Source organism: Aotus nancymaae, unplaced genomic scaffold (assembly GCF_030222135.1).
Source record: "Aotus nancymaae isolate 86718 unplaced genomic scaffold, 86718_ANA_hifiasm-v0.15.2.pri h1tg000012l, whole genome shotgun sequence".
Taxonomy (NCBI): Eukaryota; Metazoa; Chordata; class Mammalia; order Primates; family Aotidae; genus Aotus; species Aotus nancymaae.
Window position 1 is genome coordinate 28162878 of NW_026988423.1, and position 17959 is coordinate 28180836.

Genomic DNA, 17959 nt, shown 5'->3' on the forward strand with positions numbered 1-17959 from the left:
ATGAAGGACTCGCTCATCAACCTTCAGAACGGCATCAGGTCCCGTGACTACACGTCGGAAAGTGAAGAAAAGAGGAATCGCTATCATTGACAAGGCAGGAACAGGGTGACTGCAAGAGGCCTGTGCAATACGTGTACATAGACCATATAAATATATATATATAAATATATATATATATACAGAATATAAATATATATATTATATACAGATTTTAAAAAAGAGATAATGCCTATGTACCAGGGAGAAGGAGCGGGACCTCCCGCCCCCTGTGCTGGCCGGAGCAGCGTTTTCCTATGGTGGAGCGGCTGAGGAGGGCAGGAACCGCCTCTCAGCACCGACCTCCCCTGATCTCCCTCCTCCCACCCTCTGTTCCCCACCTCTTCCCTTGCTGGCCATTCTTGGCTTTTAGAAAGGAAATGTTGTTGAGCCAAAGTTATGCCCCTGAAGACCCTAGGGTCTCAAACAGAAGTCTCAAGTGGGCATTGCTTAAGGTGCTTCATTCCCTAATCCCCTTTTGATTTGTTTCCAAAATAAAAGAGAATCTTTTCTTCCCTACCCCAGGCTTCCCCAGGCATTCTCTTGGGAACACAGAAGCATCAAGGGAGCCCAATCTAAACTCATAGGTTTGGCCGCCCACTTGATCTAGACTGTACGGAGCGTCAGGTGGAGAGGATGCTTGGAAAGCTAGGAAGGCTGCATTGTGGGGTGGCAGGCTCCCGAGACTCGTGTTCTGAAGGGTACTCTCCTCCATCACCCCTGCACCTTCCTCCGACCTGTGTAGGGTGTGGACCCAGTAAGGGCTGGGAATTTCTTACCCCACCCGCTTTCTCTCTGGTCTTCTCCCAGGCTGGATCTGGGCAAAGTGTCACTTTTTAGTGCCTAAATTCCTATTGTTTCTCTGTGCCCTAAGAGCACATGTTTATTAGCCAGGGTGGAGCATTTTCGACCTTGTTAAACCTCTTTTAGTGCAAGTCAGGTCTATGGCTCTGCGGCCTTCGCTTGGAGCTGTCAGTGTGATTTCCAGGATGAGTCAGGGTGTGCTGGGCCCTCCAGGATTTGAGAGAGGGAGAGAAACCCCTCACCACATCCAGGGTGCAGGGTCTACCCACAGAACACTGTGAGTGGTGAGCACCAAGATGGGTAGCCAACATCATTTGTTCTTGGAACAAACCAGCATTAGCCAATGGAGACAATTGTCTGAGACAGTTTGCATGTGGAAAAAGCATCTAAGCCATTGGAAGGACTTGGCAAAGGTGCATGTGTTTGGGCAGGAAAAGGCCAAGTGAAATCTATGTCCCCAGGGAGCCATTCCAAATCCTGAGTTTCTCAGACTTGGGAACGGGGATTCTGGCAGGGGATGGAGTACGAATCCTGCTCTGGTCTCTGGCCCCAGAGAGGTGTAAGATCATTAAGGAGTAGAAGACACTAGCTCTGAAGAGTGAGACATTCAGGGCCTTTTCAACATTGGCCCAGTAGCACCATGCGTTTATCTGAATTCACGGGGCCCTTTGGGCAGGTTCATCATCCCTCATACACTAAATACTACTATTTCTTCATATCATGACCGAAAGAGTCCTACCAGCTCCAGGCAGAGCTTGTGGAGATGCATGAAACAGTCACAGCCGGTTTGGCATGCAGAGCTCTTCAGGCTTGCTTGTTCTTCTTCTGGGCTTCTTGATGCAGGTGCGGAAGGAACCCCAGATGTCCCAGATGTCCTAGGACATCAGCCCAAAGGACCAAGGATTTTATCACTCATTTACCCCCAAAGATAAAGTTGTATTTTTCTCTTAGAATGGCCTTTGACTCCCTGTGGCAATTACAGTTTTTGACTTTTCCATGTGAGAATAAGGCCTTGGTATTTCCCTAAGAGCAGGATCAGAAAACAGGAAGGTCCAAGCCCAGATCATCCTCCAAGGGAGGAGGATGAGGAGGCTCCAGGTCATCAGCTAGAGTAGATATTCCTCTCCCAGAGGAGGAGATGGGAGGAAATGCAGTTTCATGTAATCCCTGTGAAGAGTGCATATGCCCACCAGCCAGTGGGGCCTTGTTCCGTTCTTGTCCAGGACCTTGGGCGAGGGCCACTGGAAGGGATCAAGGGTCATGGACCCTGAGCCAAAGAAGGAGGCATGGTACAGATTGCTGGAAGTCTCCCCCTGGGTGCAGCCAGAAGCCAGAACTACCCCCAGGAAAATTTTGAATGCAAAAATTGTAAATTTTTGAATTTCTTTCATATGTAATTGTTTACTGAAGGTATTTAATTATTAAAAGTTCCGTGGTGGGACCTTCAGGATGACTTAAAAAGGGTTCTTTGCTGGGAGTCGAGTGACAGAGCAGACGTGGCCACAGGGAGTTGTTCTGCGTCTGCTTTACCTCTCAGGACCCTTCTTAGGAGGAGGGGGTGGTAGGGAAGGCAGTACTGAGTATTTATACTGAGTATGTCAGAAGAACCCTCCTGGTTTTTTAGTGATTTGAACCCAGTAGACAATGTGCACATATAGGGAATGTCCTTTAAGAATCATGGATTTCTTGTGGGCTCTCTCTGTTCTAATAATTTGACTATCACACCAGGAGAAAACCAACAACTCTATTCATTCCCAAACAAAATCTCTTTCCCCTTAGTCAATAACTTGTGAAAGAGATGTTAACTCACCCTTGCAGATAAGTGAAACAAATAAATAGCATTGTATTCCTGGCCAGTAGCCTGACTAGTTGATGTCTGCAAGAGAGCATCAAAATCACTACTTCTTATGTAATTTCTTCCAGCTAGTGCTTTTTTGTTTGGTTTTTGTTTACTGGGGACACACAGGAGTCTTTCTGTAATGATTTAAGTGGTAAAATGTTTGAGAGTTTGCACTCAATTTTAAAGAATTTGCAGTTTTGAACCAGGTGAAGAAGAGCTACAGGGTGTAGTTTCATTACAGCTTACTGTGAAAGAATTGACAAGCCTGGCCATCCACCTCTGGAGACAAGAGGATTACATCTCAGGCCAGCAAGATCAGCTGCATGAAACTCTGTATAAGAGCACTGCACTGACAGTTGGGAGACCTGGGCCTGGGTTCTGACTCTTCCATTGACGAAGCTCTGTGGCCTTGGGCAAGTCAGTCCCCCTCTTTGAGCTTCAGTATCCTCCTGTCACAGGAAGGAGTTGGGCTAGATCGTCTTTAAGGTAGGTTCTCGCTTTGGCATCATCTTGTGGGGTAGGCCAGAGGCTGGGAAGGCTGGGTGGACTTTGTCAGTTGCTCTGCCAGGAGGGAACAAGCCCAGAGGCTGAAGCTTCCCAGTATTTAGAGGCATGGTGGGGCAGTGTCTGCGTTAAAGTTTATTCTTTAAGTGGCTAGGAGGGCTGGGGAGGCCCAGTGGTGCAGAGAGAGAGAGATCAAGCTTGATGTGTCGCTCAGTATTCACCTAGAAGGGTTTCTTCCTTCTTTGGCCTAGTTTGTGAAGGGATCTTCCTTTGGACTTTCTTGGGAGAACATTCTTTCCGATGGAGCCATTTTCTGTCTCTAGGCTCTGTGAAGCCTTTCATCTATCTATCCTTCGTCCTTATTGGTAGAAGAAACAGTGGAGAGAAGCTATTTCTGGTTGTAGCACTTCTCTTTTGTCTAGATGGGGTTTGGATTCAGTATGAAGCTTTGGCTAAAACCCTTGGGTTGCCTTAGAGCACTGACACTAAGAACCTGGAATGACATGGGGAGGACCAAGAGAGATGAAGAGGAATGCTTTGTGAGAAGTGGATTCTCTCTATGTCCCTGCCCCCCACCCAAACTTGAACCATACCTATTACAGTTCCAGGATGAGGTCCTGGAGAAAGGACTAGGGGAAGTATCTTTCTGGATGCTTGTCGTCCCAGAAGGGTACTTTCTGTGCCATACCATGCCACTTCTTTAAGCTCTGCAGGGCAGCCAAAGCCAGCCCTTCTCTCCTACTGCCCTCAGGAGAAACAGCACTCTTCTCCCTTCCCCCAGATGGCAGGGCTCTGGTCTCCCTACACCACATACCCTGCCTGCCTTCTCCAGGAGGAATCTCCAGGGACCCTTCCTGACTCTCCCCATCCTCACCACTTGTCTCTAGGCTATGGGACAATCATCCCATTCACTGCTTGACATCCTTGGCTTTTATTCTCCCAACCTCCAACATGTTGGCCCCAATCCCCTCCACCTCTGTGTTTTCTTCCAGAAGATGCATTTTGGGTCTGAGAGGAGCATTTTCTTGGAAGGCCATCTTTTAAGGTCCCTGCTGGCTTCCATGGTGCAGAGCAGGGATTTGCACATGGTTTTGAGAGCTCCCTTCCCACCTCTCTGCCCAGCCTTGTTACCTCACTTCTGCTCTGGTCATGGCTGTGAAGGGCCCAGCCAGCTCCCTGTTTTGATGTTCTGTGTGACAGCTCCGGGGTCTTGTGACTCAAGATCCTCAGCAGGCCTCGAGGCCTGGACTGGAGTCTTGGCTGCTGATGAGCAGCACCTTGCCTGCCAAGAGGAGCTGATGCTGGATGACCTCCCCAACTTCTGAAGGCTTAAAGAACATTGTCATTTTTCAGCCCTCCTTGCTTCTTTCAGTACGATAAGACATTGCCAGAAGCAAAATGGTGGCCTCTGCTCCAGGCAAGGCAGCTGGCTCTGTCTGGGGCATCGGCCTGGGGCTTGGGTGCCATGTGCTGAGATTGCATAGTCAAAGCAGCCATTTTTGCCAACAATCGCTTGTGGCTCCCCACATTTTCCTCCCTTGCACTCAAGGGCCAGACTACTCTCTGCATGGACCAGACCATCTTCCCAAACCCATGGTGCTTTTTCCCCCAACTCAACCTAGACTCCAAGGTGGGGAGGGATGGGTCAGAGGCCATAGTGGCCCCTGGATAATCCTGACATGGGGTGGAGTGGGGTGAGGCAGAAGGCGCAGCCCCAGCACCTGCACTGGGCCATCTATGGGAAAGAACGCAGGTCGACTGCAGTTGAGTTGTCTGCCCGTGTGTATTTGGATCTATAACTGTACTTTGCCTGGCGCTGTGCGCAAGGTCGGAACACTTACTGCTAGTACCTAGAAACACACAAGGCTGCCCAGCCAAATCTTAATGTAAAGTAGCTAGAGCCATGGAAGTACAGTATGAATTAAAAAGAAAAAGTATTGAACTACAGAAATAAATGGTGTGCGTGTTTATTGCTTGATTTATGAGTGCTCATCACCTGGGATGTTTCTCGTCATCCCAGATAGGCTCACAGCAAGACCTGAAGGCATGTATGTAGGCATGCTTGTATACACACACACACACACACACACACACACACACACACACACGCACATAGCCATCCACTTTCTCATGGGACAGAGGCCGCCTGATCAACTGGAATGGATAAGTTTTAGAGTCAGATCTGAGTCTTTACCAACTGTGTGACCTTATGCCCCATCTATCACTCCAAGTCTCAGTGTTTCAGAGATAATACACTTAAAAAACACATAAGTTCTTAGTATGGCAGCTGGTATACTAAAATATACATAAATACATATATAGATAGATAGATAGATAGATTTATATATATATATATATGTATATTTGAGATGGTCTCACTGTCACCCAGGCTTCAGCCTTGATCTCCTGAGCTCAAGTGTGCCTCCCACCTCAGCCCCCCGAATAGTTGGGGCTACAGGCACACACCACCATGCCAGGCTATTTTTATTTTTTTAGAGATGGGGTCTCACTATGTTGCCCAGGCTTGTCTCAGACTCTTGGCCTCAAGTGATCCTTCTGCCTCAGCCTACCAAAGTGCTGGGATGATTTTTAATCTTATGAGTCAGTACAACTGTTGCAGGAGATTGTGGTGGACTGTGAATCCTGATGATGGTTTCTTGTTGAACTTTTCCCTCTTCGGGCCTTAACACTTCTAGGAAGATGGATGTTGAGAGACTGCTTTGCCTTCTTCTTTCATGTTACCTAAACTGGTGGAGCTGAGAGCCAGGTTGGCTCTTCCCTTCATTAGGTCTGCCTTGGCCTTGCAAGGAGCTCCTCGCCACCTGGTTAGGAAGCTTATTTGATGCCAGGCAAGAAAGCAAGTGACTCTTGTATTCCTTCATATTGGGTAGAGGAAAGGGAAGCAGAGAGGCTAGATCACACATTTAGTGTGTGTTTACTGTGAGGCCATTACATGATTTTCATTCTCATGCATATCCACAGACTGGGTACAGGAATTTGAAGCAGGCTGAGGTGCTGGGGGACGCCATATTCTATGGAGCAAACACAGTAAGTAGGGCAAAACCAAAGAGAGTGGTTTTCATGGATACTTTATTGACGTGAACAAGGGGTTTACTGAAAAACACCACATACAGGCATTACATTGTTGAGGGCTTAGATGGTCAGGAACATTTCTCGAGTTTGGAAAAAGATTGGCTGTAGAAAATCAAGAAAAGGCAATATGAAGATGATAACATGGAAAATAGTTTCATCTGTTGCAAGACTAAGAGTTTGCAGATTGTGTTCGATGGGGGTTCATAAGCCTGGAAGCACTCAGCCTTCAGCGGCCTCCCTCTCCATCACACACACTGCCCAGCAGAGGAAGCTCTTGCCAAGCAGTGACACAGCGGGGAAGCATAGAGCATTGCTGGCTCTGAGGGCTGGCCTGGGATGGAGGCCGAGTTTGATGTATAAATCAGACTTGCTTGGAAGTGCTTATCTCCTGCGTCCTGCTGCTAACTCAACTAAGGGGGAGGAATTGGGCTGAGCTAATCATGAGCTGTCCACCAGCTGAGATCTTAGAGATTAAGTAAGGTTTGGATGATGCTGTTTTTCAGATCTATGACCGCATGGCACACTAACGGTCTAGACTAGCACTTGACAGAGTGGGTGCTAAAAGATGTTAGTACAGCAAGTGGATGATCAGGTTGGCAAGCACACCAGCACTATTCAGATACATTTTCAGTGACTAGGTGAATTCACTGGATTGGGGATTTTTCATTACAAAATGAGGTGAGAGGAAGCCTTTGTTTTTTGTTTTCATTTTCACGTTAAACTGGGAAAGGGGAAACTAAGATACATTCTGAAGTATGTCTAGCTCTTGCTTCTTTTTCTTCCCACAAAGATGCAATTGCACAGCCTTTTCCCTCTGAGATGGGTAGAATTTCTTTCTTGATCCAATAATTTTGGGAGGAGAGGAGGAAGCTGCTGTCTCTTAACCATGCACTGCTCTACACACTTCGCAGCATATTCTCGCTTTGAAAAGTAACTTTCCTAGTAATATTTCTAGTTGGACATCTAAGGAGAAACCTGAAACTCAGAAGGGAATCTGGGTGTGTGGGTGTTTGGGAATGGAGAGACTAAAGGAGCTTGCTGTTAAACAAGTGGTGAGAATAAAGGCTGGGGTAGGGACAGGCATGGAGTGTTTGGGGCTGGGGCTCTGATACAAGAATGAGGTGACAGTGAAGGTCAGCAGGGAAAGGTGCTCTCAGGGCCAACTGGATCGAGCTATCACATTCATGGCTGTGAAGCAGTAAGAATGGGAAAATCGGACTGAGCCAAGCTTGGCCGTTAGTGAATTGTGTTATTGAGGATGAGACATGGGAAATAGCCAGCACCAAGACAACAGATGGGGTTTCTAAAGTGATAATAATAGCCCTTGAGAACTCTTCTAAGCCCTTTAATAAGCAACATCATGCCAGATAAAGCTTCCAGAGAAACACATATCTAGTCTGGATCTTTTGTAGGATTACGGGAAGAGACGGGGAGGTGGGTGGAGATTGGAAGTAGGCTGGTGAGCACAGTACCTTGTAGATTTATAGTCATGATCAAATCTCCCAGGAGGGAGTTTAGTTGCAATTCAGGAGAAATAATGTACAAACCAACTAGAAAGAGAACCAAAATAGGACTGACTCTCAAAACACATTGCTAGCATCCACCAAAAAGCAAAGTGGTAGAGAAGCAGTGAGTGGGAAGAGGGGTGAGAGAAGACGGAGAACATCAGGACAGGCAAGACAGGCAATGGTTAGATGGGAGCTAAAAAATAAGAAAAGGAAGAAGTTATGGTCTAACTGGAAGGAGAACTGAAAAAGGAGTCAGAAGATCTGGATTCTTGCTGTCTACCTACCAGCTAGTTTTCCTTATAATTTAGTAAAGCTGCTTCAACTCTGAGAGCATCAGTTTCTTCTTTTGTAATGTAAGTGTTAATAATATCGACCTCACAGGACCAGTTACAGAGAAGAAATAAAATAGTTAAGTGAATACTTTGTAAACTATATAGTTCTAATGAAATTGTCAAGAATGAGAAGAGTGGAGAAGTTAGGAAAAGAAAGAGTGGGGAAGATAACCTGTCAAGGATAAATAAGTGATAGGTACCATTCAGCTTCATTAAGGGTCACGCAAGCAGCATCCGAGTTGGGTTTTTTAAAAAGAAGAGAAAAAGGCAATCATGCATACTGCCTGGTTCAACTTAGATACATGAGCTATTGGACCACAGAGGAAAATGGAGTGGTGGTAAGCACCTTGCCAGTACTGCAAGCTGTGGTATCCGTGAGCTATGGGACTGGAAAAAATTCACACTACCTCAGGTCAATTTCCCTAACTATAGTTAAAAACAGGCCTATATTCTCTCCCCTATTTCAGAGAGATGGTGTGGAAAACTACCAATAAGAAGAGTCTCTAATTTATTGCAAATATTTTCTTCAACAAAATCAGACTCTCACATTAGTGTTAAGGGTCTGGTTTTGGGCTGGGCACAGTGGCTTACGCCTGTAATCCCAGCACTTTGGGAGGCTGAGGCTGGTGGATTGCTTGAGCCCAGGAGTTCAAGATCAGCCTGGGCAACATGGCAAGACCCCCATCTCTATAAAAAATACAAAAATTAGCCAAGTGTGGTGATGTATGCCTGTAGTCCCAGTTACCTGGGGGGCTGAGGTGGGAGGGTTGCTTAAACCTGGGGAAGTTGAGGCTGCAGTGAGCTGAGATTGCACCGCTGCACTCTAGCCTGGGCGACAGAGTGAGACCCTGCCAAAAAAAAAAAAAAAAAAAAAAAGGCTAATTTTAAGTACTTTCCTAAGGATGGAAGAATGAAAAAAAAAAATGAGCTTTTAAGGTAAAGCCCTAAACCAATGGAATATGGTCTTTCCCTATTAAGGGAGGTCCCAGTTCTGAAGGACCTCTCACTGAATCCCAGTCGCCTTCATCTTTTTACATTCCGTAAAGCATCTTTCCCCCCTCTTGTCCCTAGGTGCTGAAGGATGTCACGCTTGGACCTGTCACTCAATTAAAATGAAACATGAGATACTGACTAAAATTTTTTCCAGTTTCTCTGCTCCCTCAAAATCTAGAGGAAAAATATCTGAAAATTATGCGTTCCTAGGTGAAGTATTTGGAAGCCACCTACCCATCCCTCGCCTCTCACATCACTCATTCACTTATCTTCAGTCTCAGGCTAAATATTTTTCTTAGTTTAAATATCATTCTCAGGTGCACTCTCCTTCTGGAGGATATTTCAGATTCACAAATCTTTACATAAAGGAAGTTCTTTAAGTCTACCTCATGTTCTTCTCTCTGCTTTTTTGGCCAATTTCTAGTAACCTCAATCTATCAGAGTTGACCTCAGCCCAGTCTGTGCTTGTGAAAGAAGCATTACCATAGACAAGTTCAATGTCAGAGTCTTCAAAAACAAAGTTATCCACTGGGTGCAGTGGCTCATGCCTGCAATTCCAGCACTTTAAGAGGTTGAGGTCGGTGGGTCATTTGAGGTCAGGCGTTCGAGACCAGCATGGCTAACGTAGCGAAACCCCGTCTGTACCAAAAATACAAAATTTAGCCAGGCGTGGTGGTGTGTGCCTGTAATCCCAGCTACTCGAGAGGCTGAGGCACAAGAATCACTTGAACCCAAGAGGCAGAGGTTGCAGTGAGCCAAGATCGCACCACTGCACTCTAGCCTAGGTGATAGAACAAGACTCTGTCCCCTCCCCGCAAAAATAATCATCCCAGGGAGTGTAAACTGGGCAGCATCTAAGGCTTATTTCAGCTCCAGTTTATCCTCTTAAGCCTCTTACTCAATTGAGTCCTGTAGGAGTCTTAGTTGCCTCCTGTATGTAAAATGAGGAATAATACTGATGCACAGAAATTTTAAGAGGAAGAACTTAGGAATTTCAGTCCTAATGCCCAAGTGGTGTGCTCACAGGGAGGGCATACATATATTATCGCAATAGGATCAGGAACGTGTTCACGTTGCATGACTTTTTAAGAGCCACTTAAATTATCGTTGGTCCTTCCCAAGCCTCCTGTCCTTGTCTTCTTGGAGGGACCTTAGAGACCCATCAGGATCTAGCCCTGGAGTGCTAAGCTCCAGAGAGCATGCTAGTCCATGCTTCAGGATCTGTCACTGGAGAACCTAGAGAGGCATGCTTTGCTCTGATGCTGTAGCAAAGTGCGCCATGAACTTGGAAAAACTTACTTCAAGGAATCCAAGTTCATGACATACTTTTGCTTTAACCTGAACTAATCACACCTGCTTCCTTCTATTAAGACATCCATTCTCTTGCAGTGATGGAGAATGAACCATTTCCAGCCAGTTAAGGGCAGAGGGAGGTGCTGACACCAGCACTTGTACAAAGTCATTTGGAGCACAGGGGAGAAATCCAGTTGGCTTTGGAGTGTCTTGTTGGAAAACTACGACAGGGTGAGGTTGAGTCTATGAAGAAATGTTGGCTTCTCGGTTCTGGCAAAGTCTTACGGTGCGTAGGGGTCTGATGGCGTTACGAAATCAGAGGTGAAAGCTCAGAGGCAGGGGGATGTATGGATGAATGAATAGAAGGAGGGATGCATGAAGGAAAGCGACGAGGCCCTTGAGGCACCCTCCTGATGCCGTTGACATTGCTGAACACGGGATGTCCAGTCCCTGAGGTGTTCAGGCCACCTACCAAAGATAAAACAGCTCACTGAGAATTTCCAGCCCAGTCCAGCCCAGCCCAGCCCAGCTCAGCCCAAAAATTATTTGACCAAAGAAGGGAGTTGGAGACTTCCCGTGCCTCTGTTACCATGGGCAAGTTCAGGTTGCCTCGATACGCAGGCCAAAGCAGTTCACCTTCTGAAGGGCTGACACTATACAGAGCTTTGTGACTTAAAGAATTACCCTGAGGGTGGGGACCCTGGGCAGGATAGACAGTGACCTAAGGGACCAAATTTAAAGTCACTTCAGTTGTGGGTGACAAAGTCACTTGTACAACCTGCCATCCACATCTGCCTTCCCCTCCTGTGTTCCTGTGGGTCACCTCATGTCACACCACTCCTGTTCTATTCCTCCACTGGTACCGCAGAGTTCTCCTTGTTCTCGGATGGGATGGCAAGGTAATCAGACCTATAGAGGACACAGGGAAAGGGAGTCAGAGCTTCAGTACCCGGGGTGGGAACACAAGAGGGAGGAAGGAGCAGGGCACAGGAGCAAGGATCTACAGAACGGCTCTGCATTTCCTTCTGCATGTGTTTCCCAAGAGGAACACGACCCTTTCTGCAGATTAAAATAATCATTTCCCACATGCCTATATGTATATGAACACCCAACAGCAGTGTATAGCTTCTCTTTTATCCACGTTGTCTTCAGCATTTAATTAGATTAAAATGTTGGCCAGTTGGCCCGGGGTGGTGGTTCATGCCTCTAATCCCGGCACTTGGGTGGCTAAGGCAGGAAAATTGCTTAAGCCCAGGAGTTCAAGACCAGCCTGGGCAACATGGTTAAACCCTGTCTCTACAAAAAATACAAAAAATTAGCCAGGCATGGTGGCATCTGCCTATAGTCCCAGCTACTTGGGAGGCTGAGGTGGGAGGATCACCTGAGCCTGGGAGGTCAAGACTGTGACCACACTACTGCCCTCCAGCCTGGCAACAGTGAGACCCTGTCTCAAAAATAAAATAAAATAAATAAAATAAAATAAAGTAAAATGTTAGTCTGACAGCTGTCTGACTGTTCATTTGCTTTCTAGTTCTTCTGAGATCTTTGTCTTTTTCTAATTGATTTTTCTTTGATGGTTTCATGTCTTGAAAATTTCTCCCAGTCTCTTGTCTATGAATTTTGCTTATGGAGTTTTCTAATGAACAGTTGATTTTTTTTTATGTATAATGTAATCAAAATTATTTTTCCTCTTTGATTTATGCCTTTTGTATTTTGTTCGGGAAATCCTCTCTATTCTAAGGTGATATATTCTCTTATATTCCCTTAATGGAATTTTCAAGCTTGACATTTTACTTTGTGTTTAAATCCACTCATAGTTTATTTTGGCTTAGTATGAGAGCCGGGGAATCTAATTTTGTGTTTTGTTTTTCTTTGTTTGTTTCTATGTGGATTAGGAATTTTCCCTGCACCACTTACTGGGCAGTTCATTATTCCTTTAATGATTATAATGTCATCTCTGTCACATACCAGGCTTTCCTACATGCATTAACCTGATTGGGGCTTTTTGTTTTGTTTGCCCATTTTGTATGCCTATGCAGTATCACAAACTCTGTGTTCTGATAGCTCTGTAAGAAATCTTCATCTGTGATGAGACGAATCCTACCAACCTCTTGCAAATTTGCTGCTCTTTCTTTGAAATGGTTTAGACCAAGCGTAGGCAAACTATGGCCTAAGAGCTAAGGATGGTTGGTTGCAAACAAACAGAAGAACAATACATGACAGGGACCTATGGAGCCAGCAAAGCCTAAAACACTTATTTTCTGGCTGTCCCTTGGTTTAGAATATTTTTAGCCACTTAGCCTTCCATGTGACTTTTAAGATCAGCTTATTAAGTTCTTTGAGAAATCTACTGGGCATTTTGATTGGAATTTCTTTGAATTTGAAGATTAATTTGGGAGAAAATCATTTACAACAGTGAGGTTTCATTCTCCATCTAGTTAAGTTTAAAGTCTTTCAGTAAAGGTTTGTGACTTTTTCTTTAAATGTCTTATACATTTTTGTCAGATTTATCCCAGGAACTGGAGAGTACTTGTTGCTATTATAACTTTAAAAGCATTTTAATATTTTAAATGTTTAAATATGTTACTAAATTTGTTGCTGGAATATAGATGATTTTTATATTTTGATTTGTATCAACAATTTTATGGAATATTCTTTCTAGTCCTAATGGCATTTTTATAGATTCTCTTAGGTATCTTATGAAAATAATAGGTATAAATAATGATAATTTAGTTTCTTCCTTTCCAAGTCTTTTTCTTTTTGGTATTTATTTGATCTTCACCTGGGATTTCCAATACAATATTGATAGAAACAGGGAGAGGCAGTATCCTTGATATGTTTCTGATATTACAGGAATTTGAGGTTTCAACACATAGATGATATTCGCTGTAGGCTATCTTAGTAGCTGCCGTTTATTACTTTGAATATGCTTGGTGTTTTCTGGGCACGGTGGCTCACGCCTGTAATCCCAGCACTTTGGGAGGCTGAGGTGGGTGGGTTACAAAGTCAGGAGTTTGAGACCATCTTGTCCAATATGGTGAAATCCTGTCTCTAATAAAAATACAAAAATTAGCCAGGCATGGTGGTGTGCATCTGTAGTCCCAGCTACTCGGGAGACTGAGGCAGGAGAATCACTTGAACTTGGGAGGCAGAGGTTGCAGTGAGCCGAGATCATGCCACTGCACTCCAGCCTGGGCGACACAGAGAGACTCCATGTCAAAAAAAAAAAAAGATGTTTGGTATTTAGGTGTAGATGTATTTTATTTATTCTCCTCTGGGCATACTATGCTTCTGGAATCTGAAGAGTCATCCCTCTCAGCCGCTCTGTCTCTGAACACCGTCTCTCCTCCATCCTCCGTTCTATCCTAATGCACCTTGCCATTTATTTCCTTCAGATTTCTTTGCACGGTTCATCTTTTTCCGTCTCTGTGCTTCAGTCTGCAGAGCTTTCTCACATTTATCTTCTGATTATCAGCATCTAATCTTCTGTAGAACCATTCACTTCCAGATTTTTTTGTTTGTTTCTATTTGAATCTGCCTGTTCTTTTATCTTAGAAACTTACTCTATTCTTATGCTTTTTTTTCTTTTATTGGTTTGACTGTTTAAACAAGCTTATTTTTATTGTTTATTTATTTCTGAGACAAGGTCTCGCTCTGTCACCCAGGTTGAAGGGCAGTGCTACAATAATGGCTCCCTACTGCCTCAAACTCCTGAGTTCAAGCGATCCTCCCTCCTCAGCCTCCTGAGTAGCTGAGACCACTGGTACAGGCCACCACTTCAAGCTGATCATTTGATTTTTTTGAGAGTTGGGGCCTCACCATGTTGCCCAGGCTGGTCTCAAACTCCTGGACTCAAGTGATCCTCCCTCCTCTGCCTCCCAAAGTGCTGGGATCACAGGTCTGAGCCGCTGCACCAGGCAAGCTTATTTTTTATACTTGGTCAGATCCTTCTTGTATCTAAAGCTCCTAGGATTCACTCTTGCTCCTGCTGGATGGCTTTTCGCCGTGTCTTTTAGTTTAGGACTGGACTGAGGAATCAGATCCAGCAGTGCTCTCTCTGGGGACTCCTATTAGGCCCTGGCTGAGAATGGGTTCCTTCAGAATGGTTTTCATTTTCTTCTATAAGACATTCATAGATATCACTGGCCGGGGACTATTTTTATGGAATTCCTCAGCTTAGAGGTTCCTGGGTCATATGGGTGGTATACATTTAAATCTCAAACATTGTGAGAGCAGACTTGTGGTTACTAACTCTCAAGAATCTTTATTTTTCTACTTGGAGTTAGGCCAAGATGGCTAAGTTTCCTTGGCTTTTCCTTGGGTTGGCGGGCTGATTATTTTCTAGTCTACCCTTTATGTGAGTCGTAACCTTCTGAGGATTCTAGCTCTGCAGAGGGCCACGGTTCCACTCTGTTTCTTGTGCAGGCCCAGTTGTAGGTCCTTCCTATCCAAACACTAAATCCCAAGCACCTAAGTCACCAGGAATTACTACCTTTCTCAGCATCACACTTCTTTCTCTCCTTATATCCAGTCAGTCGTAAGCTTTTACTTCCCTAAGATCATAGATATCATGCAAAATGATACTTTCTTTATCAAACATTTCTAACTGGTAAGAGCCTAGACTTTTTAGGGTTTGCCTCAGCAATGTTGCTAGCAATCTATGGGTTTTTTCTACCTTTCTTAGCCCCAGACAACCAGCCAGCGTGATCTTTTAGACTCTTTGCTCTTACAGACACCTTCGTTTCTCAAATGTGCTCACCCTTGAGGGACCAGCGTCTCAGAGCAAACGGCTAAGGTACAGGCTGGACATTCGTGGAGTAGAGTCCCCACTCTGAACATGTCATCACTGCCAGGTTCTAGGGGGAAGAACACGTCGCTTGGAGCTTCTTTGCCAGCAAAGGGCAGTGCCCAGATGGCCTGAGGAGCTCCATGGTATAAAGCAGTTAAATGTGATAGAAAGAGCATGGACATAAGGACTAAAGAGACCTGGGTTCACATCCCAGCCTTTCCTCACACTATCTGTGTGCCTTGGTAAGCTGCTATAAGTCTGCTTTGGCATTTATAGAATAGCAATAATAATATTACGTTGTTGTTGTTTTCGTTTGTTTTTGAGATGGAGTCTTGCTCTGTTGCCCAGGCTGGAGTGCAGTGGCATGGTGTAGGCTCACTGCAACCTCTGCCTCCTGGGTTCAAGCAATTCTCCTGCCTCAGCCTCCCAAGTAGCTAGGATTACAGGTGTGTGCCACCATGCCCAGCTAATTTTTCTATTTTTAGTAGACACAGGGTTTCACCATGTTGGCCAGGCTGGTCTATAACTCCTGACCTCAGGCGATCCACCCACCTCGGCCTCCTAAAGTGTTGGGATTACAGACGTGAGCCACCATGCCCAGCCATAATAATGTTACTTTAATGGGTTGTGGTGGCAGCTTATGGTCTTTGCCTTAATGGTTGAGTGTGCTAGCCAAGCATCAGCGGGCCTGAATTCAAACATCGCTTTGTTTCTTACAGTGGCCTTGAGCAAACTCTCCCAAGTTCAGTGTTCTCATCTGTAAAGTGGGTATAATAATGGTACCTATATCTTAAGTAGCTATAAGGAAGAGGGTGGAGGATGAATGTAAATTCTTAGCACCTCACCCATGAGAGCAAGCATTCCGGAGGCGCTAGCTTTCATTATTACTTTGGCATCTTTGGACTTACGCGTTTTCTTGGGCTGCCTCTTCAGCCTTTGAGACCTTTCTGTAGCAATATATCATCTCGATGAGCAGCCACAAGGTGAGGAAGACCAGAAGGATGTACATCATGATTTCTGAGACCACAGAGGTGAAGTCCTCTCCGGCTGAAAGAAAGAGAATGAGGCTCAGAATATGCCAAGTCCAACAAACCCAGCGCTGTCATTGGAGCCATATTTTTAAGTACAGCTTAAGTAAGGGCTGAGTCTAAACAAACTCAAGAAGATATCAAAGGAATTCCAAATCCTGACTCTCCCATTAATTGGCTTTCTCGCTGACTGTCGTTGGCTGCTCAGGAGGCAGGGATGAGGGAGTGGGGTGCCTGCAAGAAGCAGCAGAGCAGTGGAAGGAATCCTGGCTTCAAATCAGCTATCTAGAGCTGGCTCTCCATTTTGCTATTTACAGGTGTGTCAACAACCATTTTCCTTACTTAAGACTCAGTTTCTTAATTTGTAGGATGAGGATAATAACGCCAATCAGGGGTTTGTGAATATTACACTATCTAATGTATTTCAGAACATGTTGTGAGATTAAAAGTCCACACAGATGTTAGGAACATGCCTTATTTCAACTGCTTCTGTCTTGTGCGCTGCTGGGGGTGGAGGGTGGTATTCCCGAAGAGAGAGCATCGGAAAATTCATTCAGGGCCAACACAGACAGCCCACATGTGATATGCACGAGTTCTCTTCAAGTCTGTGTTAGAAACGAGACCTTCCGGGTCATCCCCAAACCAAACACAAATGAGTACTGGAGGATTTAATGAAGCAACCACATTGTCCTCGGGGCTATACTTCTGAAACACAGGATCCTGCCATTTCCCTGCTTAAAACTCTCCAATGCTCCACAGTGCCCTTACGATGAAGCCCCAACTCTGTTCACGTGACATGCAAGGGCCTTCACAATCCAGGCTTTCCCACCTCATTTCCATTTGGTTGGCCAGAAAAATTTCTGCTACACACGGTGGTACGTTAGAATCTGTGGACCTTTCTTCCTCTTGCCTCTTCCTGGGTTGTGCCTCTCACCCATGCTAGTTCTGTGCTAACATCCTCTCCGGCTTTTCAGTCTCCGAGTAGTTCTAGATTCTTCTGAGGTCCTCTCCTTTGTGAAACCTTCTCCAACTTCTCATGCAGAGATATTCACAACCTCTCCATGTGCTTTTCTTTCTTTATTTTTTTAGATGGAGTTTCGCTGTCCTTACCCAGGTTGAAGTGCAATGGCATGATCTCAGCTCACTGTGACCTCTGTCTCCTAGGTTCAAGCGATTCTCCTGCCTTGGCCTCCCAAGTAGCTAGATTACAGGCGCCCACCATCATGCCCAGCTAATCTTTTATACTTTTAGTAGACACAGGGTTTCACCATGTTGACCAGGCTGGTCTTGAACTCCTGACCTTAGGTGATCCTCCCGCTTCGGCCTCCCAAAGTGCTGGGATTACAGGCGTGAGCCACTGCGCCTGCCCTCCATGTACTTTTTTCATCCATCTGTTATAAGAGTTGCACTGTGATGTGTTTATCCTTCTTTTCTGTGGACTATGTGCTTATTGAGAACATATCTTTTTCTGGATTATCTGTCTGCTCTGTAAATCTTAGAGTATTTAAAGTGCTCAATAAGTATTTATTGAATGGGTGAATATAAATATTATCTTATTTGTTTCATGATCAACAAAAAGGACCATGAAAACATAATACATAGCAGATACCCTGTCATACACACTCCTTGCTAGTGGGAGGAATGTTGCAGCCGCCTCTCCCCTTGTCAGCTCTCAAAAGCAAGTCAGATTTATGATCTGCAGTTATCCACAGGATCTAAGTCATACCCAAGTCCTTGCT

General features: G+C 45.1%; 2 protein-coding genes across 19 annotated transcripts in view; one reads left to right on the forward strand and one right to left on the reverse strand.

Moving 5' to 3' along the window:
• GRAMD1B (GRAM domain containing 1B) overlaps nt 1–9934 on the forward strand; it is a 214420-nt gene extending 204486 nt beyond the window's left edge. For all 13 annotated transcript variants that reach the window (XM_064375508.1, XM_012470248.2, XM_064375516.1 and 10 more), the window contains one exon: nt 1–9934. In XM_064375508.1, the coding sequence (XP_064231578.1) occupies nt 1–90 (90 nt within the window). In that variant the 3' untranslated portion in view covers nt 91–9934.
• Nucleotides 6258–17959, reverse strand: part of SCN3B (sodium voltage-gated channel beta subunit 3) — a 26292-nt gene continuing 14590 nt past the window's right edge. For 5 of the 6 annotated variants that reach the window (XM_012470244.2, XM_012470245.3, XM_012470246.2 and 2 more), the window contains 3 exons: nt 16101–16239; nt 11227–11312; nt 6258–10871 (listed from right to left, as the gene is read on the reverse strand). In XM_012470244.2, coding sequence (XP_012325667.1) covers nt 11249–11312; nt 16101–16239 — 203 coding nt within the window. In that variant the 3' untranslated portion in view covers nt 6258–10871; nt 11227–11248. Of the gene's footprint in view, nt 10872–11181; nt 11313–16100; nt 16240–17959 lie in introns of all 6 variants that reach the window. The other variant, XR_001110257.2, reaches the window with a different exon arrangement.